The sequence below is a fragment of the Quercus lobata genome, chromosome 5 (genome assembly GCF_001633185.2).
Source record: "Quercus lobata isolate SW786 chromosome 5, ValleyOak3.0 Primary Assembly, whole genome shotgun sequence".
Classification (NCBI taxonomy): Eukaryota; Viridiplantae; Streptophyta; class Magnoliopsida; order Fagales; family Fagaceae; genus Quercus; species Quercus lobata.
Genome location: NC_044908.1, coordinates 56,334,906 through 56,341,995, shown reverse-complemented (window position 1 = coordinate 56,341,995; position 7,090 = coordinate 56,334,906). Strand labels below are relative to the sequence as shown.

General features: G+C 33.7%; 1 protein-coding gene across 4 annotated transcripts; it reads left to right on the top strand.

The window, feature by feature from the left end:
* Positions 1–718: 718 nt before the first annotated feature.
* On the top strand, positions 719–6,562 carry LOC115988397. 4 transcript variants are annotated; one of them, XR_004091470.1, is made up of 5 exons: positions 719–866; positions 1,862–1,922; positions 2,554–2,629; positions 4,078–4,354; positions 6,246–6,562. XR_004091470.1 is itself a non-coding variant. In XM_031111941.1 (3 exons), exons 1-3 carry the CDS (start codon positions 732–734, stop codon positions 4,320–4,322), a joined length of 441 nt encoding a protein of 146 aa, XP_030967801.1. In that variant the 5' UTR covers positions 719–731; the 3' UTR covers positions 4,323–4,564. The 4 variants fall into 4 exon arrangements, 1 of the variants encoding a protein (XP_030967801.1); XR_004091468.1 differs by having other exon boundaries at positions 4,073–4,354; XR_004091467.1 differs by lacking the exon at positions 2,554–2,629 and having other exon boundaries at positions 4,073–4,354.
* The last annotated feature ends 528 nt before the right edge of the window (positions 6,563–7,090 follow it).

The window sequence follows — 7,090 nt, the reverse complement described above, 5'->3', positions numbered from 1 at the left end:
AGCGGCGTTTTCCTGCAAAATTTTTTTTATAAGTCCCATAACAGGTTCAAGGGGCCCTATAGTGGCGTTTTTAAGCCCTATAGTGACGTTTTTGGGCCCTATAGCGGCGTTTTCCTGCAAAATTTTTTTATAAGTCCCCATAACAGGTTCAAGGGGTCCTATAGTGGCGTTTTTTAATCCCTATAGTGACGTTTTCGGGCCCTATAGCGGCGTTTTCGGAAAAAGGGGTATTTTCCTAATTATTTTCGAAACAGTGCTCTATTGCTAAATATTTCAAAAATTAATGCTAATGGGCCATTTTGGCCCCAAATCGTATGTTCAACATTTTGGGACTATCAGATTCGGAGGACTTGTAAGCTGAAGATAGACGTCCATTGGTAGGTGGACAGTTCAGAGAGTGGGTGGGCTGGAGAAAGTACTGAGGAAATCTTGGGTATGCTCTCCACCACGCGTGTAAGTCCAAAGGATTTGACTCACGACCCTTCTCCCCAATTAAGTTATAAACCTATTCCCTCTCCAACTGGGCCTAAACCACATATAGACCTTTCCACATCTAAAGCCCAGCCCATAACCTCAATACAAACGTCTCCCTATCCGAAGCCTTCTAGAAAAATTGGACCATCAAGCCCACCACGCAGTTCTCCTCATCAAACCAAGGCCCACTTTGAAAATCATTCCTTACCATGAGATTCATCCCAATAGCTCAGTTAAACGTAAATCCACTAACCCATATGAATCCTTTCCTCTTCACTCGCAGGTGGGGAGAAAAGAAAAACACAAGAAAAACACAACATTGGGGAGAAAAGAAAAACACAACATTGGGAAGAAAAAGATCCTACGGCTTTCGGCAACCAATAAATTTTAAGGTAAGATCCATATTTCTAACAAATTAATCATAGAAAAGGAGAATGGTTTGATTATGAAGTGTTTGGATTAGTTAAAAAGTTTAGTGGGCTCAAAATAAAAATACCAAATTTCTGTTTAGATTGCTTGGATTGGTGTTGAGAAAACTAGAAAAAAAAACTAGAGAATTTTTTTTTTTTTTGGAGTTATGTTACTTTAATGTGTTTGGGAAATTAGGATTTTAAGCCTTCCATGAGATTGTTGAAACCAAAAAGTCCATAGTTTTAGACCGTAGCAGCTTTTTAGTTGGGATATGAGTAACTTTCGAATGTTTTTCATTGTGATATAAAATCAAGGTTTCTATACTCATTTTAAAGTTGGCCAACAATTCTCAAAATGGATCTCTAAGATATCGAAAAATTGGTGCGTTCAAGATGAAAGCTTGGGAATTCAAAAACAGTATTTAGGGACCTATTTGTGTAGTATAAAATGATGCTTAGTGAGAAGTTTGGTAATTTTAGAATTATATTTTTTTGGAGTTCGTAAGAATCGGGTTTTAGGCCTAGACAGGTCTTGTGTTTAGTGCAATATTGGTAAAGCAATTTTGTAAAATCAAAATTAGCCACAGAAACTGTATTTGAACTCCTAAAACTCATTCTGAGACTTTATTTGGGTGGTCTTTAGGGCTGCGGTTAGAAGGGTTTGATGGGAGCTTATTTTGGAAGCTTAAAGATAGTTTAACTTAATATTTAAAAAAATTGGGTTTTTATATCATTTAGGGTAATCATGTAGTTAAGAAAGAGGTTTTTGATGGACTAAAAGTGGAGTCTGAGTACTGCTTTGGATTTTTTTCGGGGTTGTCTTAATGGGTTTGAAGGGTTAAGCACACATAAGTAAGCATTTATATCATATACTTATGAATAGATGTGTTTCTATTTTTCTATTGATTTAATTTCCCATCAGTAGAGCTAGTTTTAGTCTTGTGTCATTTTGATAGGGTTGTGCTGTTGTTCATTAGGTTCAAGTTGACGTTGCTTGGCGCACTCGAGTTGAACTTGTTTGGCCTTGTGAGGCAACTGGTAAGTAGAATTTGCTTAATTGGGATTTCCTTAAAACAGCAGTAGTTATTTTCAAACTCATTGTTTTGTAAGGAAATAAGAGAGCTACTTGTAAGTATCTTGTTATGACATTGTGGAAGATTTTAATAATTATACATTTTACAAAGAATGCTTGTGGGATGAGCTAAATTTTAACATGTATATGAATGTCTTTGATGAGGCTTTTTGTTGTTGTTGTTGATGTTGATGTTGTATATGAATGTCTTCAATGAGGCATTTTAAGTGTGTACATGTTTTTAGAATCTTATGTTCAAATTGGATTTGATTTTTTATGAGGAATTTATTGCTCATTTTACTCATGATGTCTTGAGAAATTATCAGAGTCGGCAATTATGAATACTTTGTTCATGATTTTTGGGATGTGCAATTTTTTTGGTTCAATCTAATTGAGAAAAAAATAGAGAAATGTCAAGGAGTTCTAGCTCAAATGGTACCTTATTTCCGCATAAGAGAGTGTATCCCATGGTTGTGTGTAAACTTACCCCAAAAAAACTCAAATTTGCATTAACTGTGTATATTGAGGTGAAGTTTATGTCCTTTCGAATGTTTTAATTGAGAATTTTATCTCATTTTGGTGCACTATTTTCTGCAGGTGGCCATGTAGAAAATTAGCCTCTTGGCCATTTGATAGTTGTTTCCTGTTAGACTGTGGGAGTTACTGACTCCAGGTTCGTATTGTTAACCATGTGGATGTTGGTTGACAGATAGTTCGGCAATCACCACATGCACCTGTACTATCATAAATAAGAAATTATATTACCATTAGTTGAAAATCTTGTTTAGTCAATGAAAAAGCAATTGTGATGGGTTATCTTATTTATTGATATGTATAGTTAAACGTATTTTCTTTTTCTTTTTCTAGTGATTGTTGGCTCTACATTATATAGTTTGTAATTGTGTTTTTTCTAATGTGGACAGATGTGTGATTATTTTGTTCTTTCTTCATCACTGATAATTTTGTATCAGTGGTTTACTCCCCAGGAGTGGGTCCCAAGGGCCCTTCCACATCTTTAAAAGAAAAAAACTGATAATTTATTTGTCCTTGTTAGTTATACTTCTTGCAACATTTTGCACAAATAGTTTCTAGATTTTCTTTATTCCCTGAGCTTTCATTAGCAGCTGATTTTTTTTTCTTGTTCTTTTTTTTTTTGGTTCCCTATTGTATACAGCCTGTGTACTTGGGCAGTGCTTTTTTCTTTTTGATTTTTAATGAATTTATTTACTTATCCAAAAAAAGAAAAAGAAAAAAAGAGATGATACAAATATTTTAATTCTGCTTGGATGAAGAAATGTGTAATAGGAGATAAAATGAGGTAAACTGCATGATTCTGTTGGTAATGATAGAAAATTCCAGCTATGATGCAGTGAGAGGTTGTCTAGAAGTGGACCTTAAACATTATAATGTCTTCACCAAGAGTGCATTGCATGGGCTTGATGATAATGGAGTTCAGAAACAAAGCACTGATTTTGTAGACAGGCACTAGTTGACTTAGATTTGTTCAAAAAGAAGTGTTTCACGCAAATATTCAGTTTCATACACTTGTTTTAGATGGAGACAACCTTACCTATCAATTGGGCAGAGCCTACTGACAATAAAGTGGGGTGAGGTTGGGATAGATCTAAGGTTTGGTTGTCAATGATGCTGAATTCAGCCACGTATACTAGCTACTTTATTTCGGGGGGAGGGAGGGTAGTTGGTGCGTCTTGCTCTCAACCGTGTGTGTGTCAAGTATGCTTTGAGGCAATCCTGGTTCATATTTTTTTTGTTTGAATGATACCTTTGTAAGGGTACATTTCCATATCTTGAATGTTGATGCTACACTTGTAGTCTAGCCAGTACTTCTGCTCTTATGCGTTATTAATTTCATCACCATATCTATGAGGACTTTAGTGTGATTTTGGGTGTCTCTTAAAAACCAAAACAGAACACAATTAAAATTTTCTATTTTTGCTATGTGAAGGTTCTTTCTGTCAGAAGAGGGATGCTAATAATCTGCATTAAATTAAAGGAACGTATATATCTAATGATGATAACATTTTACTCTTTTTGTATTGGATGAATTCAACCCCACCAATTTATTAGAAAACAAGTACATAGTAAATTTTTCCAGTGCAGAGAAATGGCAAAAGGTCTCATATGGGCAACAGCAGAGGATTTGGCAAGGAATAGAGGACGAGTTCTCTCTCTTTATCGCCAGATATTGCGGAGCATCAACTCCCCAAAGCTTCCACTCACTTTTGCAGCAAGATTGGCTAAGAAAGCAGAGGTTCGTGCTATCTTCCTGTTGGCTTCTGAAGAGACATCCCTGCATAACATTGAAGACCTTATTGACACTGCTGAGTATTCTCTTTCCCTTCTAAGAAAAGGTGAAATCCCCAAATATATACAATGAGTAAGTCATGTCTCTCTCTCTCTCTCTCTCTCTCTCTCTCAGTGATTGAATCTCACTTAACCTATACAAGATACACATGGAACAAACTCATTTTGATGAACTACTTTGATGTGACTTCTTATTTACTGAAATAAAAACTTTAGTCCTTTGTTCGTGATGCATGAATGTACGTTTCTTGTGCACCCATCTATATGACCATAAGCTAGCCAATTAATTCTCAAAAGCCTTCTTTTAGTTCCAAATTAATTAATTTATTGATAAATAATGTACTTTATTGAAAAGGAAAAATGCTGTATACAGGGAGTATACTAGAGACCATCATAGTCATATATGTAAATTACAATGATCAATAAAATCTAAAAGAGAAGTGAAGGAAAAGGAACCCAAAGATGGCAGCCAATGAATTAAGGAATTCTGAAAAAACAACTTCAGATCAGGAATGGTCCTTTCACAGTCCTCAAAACTTCTAGCATTGCGTTCCTACGATAAACACCACATTAAGCAATGAGGAATTGCTTCCCAAATTCTTTTATACTGGTGATGCCCAAAATGAACTTGCCAAGAAGATAACATATCCAAAACTCTATGTGGCATAACCCACTGAATACCAAATAAATTGAAAACCATATTCCACAATTTTGAAGCTGTAGGGCAAGGAAGCAAAAGGTGATCCACAGATTCCTCAGGAATTTTGCATATTTAACACCAATCTATCATTATAATGTCTTTGGGAAAAAAATAGTTCCAAATTTATTAAAGTGGATTCATCATATATCTTAGGGAAAACAATATTTTTGTGCTTCTCTTTCCATCTTGTCTATCTGTGAGGAACATTGCTTATATAATATGGTTTATATTGATTTTATGTTTGGGATAATCGTTCATTGTGGAGAAATCAGAAAATCACTCCCTATATGCTATTAACTATCCGTTTTAGACAATGAATAAAAATAATGAACTAATGCATTGTTCAATACGATGACCCTTGCCTTTATGGTAATGACAACATATGTCCTCTGATGCACAATGAAGCTTGTGAGGAATTTCAACCAGGTCTTTTATATAAATAAATCTTAGTGACATGATCAGAAGAATTATCATCTCCATTCAGCTTTACATATTATAATGTGGAAGAGAATTAAAAATAATGTGAGATGTGATTTGGAATAAAATATATAACTCTAGGTCAACTAAACAACTTGTGACGATGAGATTGCAACACAAAGGTTATCTTATGCTTAATTTTTTAGGTGATAATTGAAGGCTATCTTATCTTTTTAAGTAAAAAAAGAAATGGATTAGTGACTTCATTCATTCATAATTGAACATGTGAATATTTGGAGGCAAATTGCATATCTTAAAAATATCTTTGGGTCAATATATTTTCTTTTGTATGCAGAAATTTGTTTTAATTGCATAGATCCAGATCCTACACCTTCAATATTATGCTAATTACTCAAGTTTGTGTATTAAATTAACCTTTGTTTTTTTAAGGGGTCTATAGATTTGGGCCAGTTATTTCTAATTCATAAGGTCTCTTCGGGCCAATTTGATTTTTCATAGGAATCAGGCATAAATTTTATGAAGTTAACATAAAATTTTAACTATATTCTATAAAAACTAAACTATATACTATAATCATTTTTTTTTAAAAAAAACACCAAGGGTGCCACCGCCCTTTGGTCCAAACCTAGTTCTGTCCCTGTTATTAATGATGATAATTGTTAATAATGATGATCGATCTTATAGATTTAAATGATTATTAACATTTATCATTTTTATTCATTCGTTTAAAATATTTATTTAATGAAACAAAATTTCAAAGTTTATTAATTGTTTGATTGAAAATATCAAGATTTGAGATTCCCCTCGTTGCTTGTTGTGGCTACAGAGGCACGTACAATTATGGCGGTTGGGGAGGAAAATTACCGGTCAATGGAAGCCAAATATTTGTTAGTTCATGTGAACACCTTAGAGTAATTGGGATGAAATTCACTATACAGAAGCTGCTAACAAGTTTGTTTTCAACCAAATTTCAACTGGAGCCTTTTCCGATCCACCCGTACCCTTGGAAATGGCTTGTCACAACATTTAGATTCTTAGGCACTTATATATAAAAATAAATAAATAAATTCTTGTACCATGGGTTATTAACTTATTATGTACTTTTAAATTATTTTCTTCTTTATTGCTACGAATAATATTGCTTGGATAAATAAAATAGAAAATTTGAGTATTTTTGCTCTTCATTCTCTACTTTATTTTTCTTTATGAGCTTTTTGAGTTTGAGCGTGTGTATATTCTATTCCTACTAACTTCAAATATAAAATTTATTATTTGAGTGAAAACTGAAATTTTTTAATGATCCTAAAATTGAAAATTCCAAAAAGATTGGGTCTTCGTTTGGAGAAATTATACAGTCCTCTGGTGGACCACATCACTTGTTCACCATTTTACTAAAAGATTTCTACTTATTTAAAATTGTTGAGTCAATAATTAATTTTTGTTTAAAAAAATTTTCTAACATAGCAATTTTAAATAGGTGAGAATCTTTTAGTGGAATGGTAAATCACATCACTTATCCACCATGAGGACCTTATAATTTCTCGTAAGTTTGGGTCTTTAGCATAAAACGACACCACTTCTGTGTCTTCTTTCTTCTTTTCTTCTAAACTACAAGCTTGACAGTTGCAATGTGCTTGATAAGTTTCGACAAATTTCTATATTGGGTTAGTC

Coding starts and splice junctions, on each gene's coding strand:
- LOC115988397 (XM_031111941.1), top strand. CDS start 732: ATGAATCCTTTCCTCTTCACTCGCAGGTGGGGAGAAAAGAAAAACACA. Junction 867..1,861: donor GGCAACCAATAAATTTTAAG/GTAAGATCCATA, acceptor GTTGTTCATTAG/GTTCAAGTTGACGTTGCTTG. Junction 1,923..4,077: donor TTGGCCTTGTGAGGCAACTG/GTAAGTAGAATT, acceptor TTTCCAGTGCAG/AGAAATGGCAAAAGGTCTCA.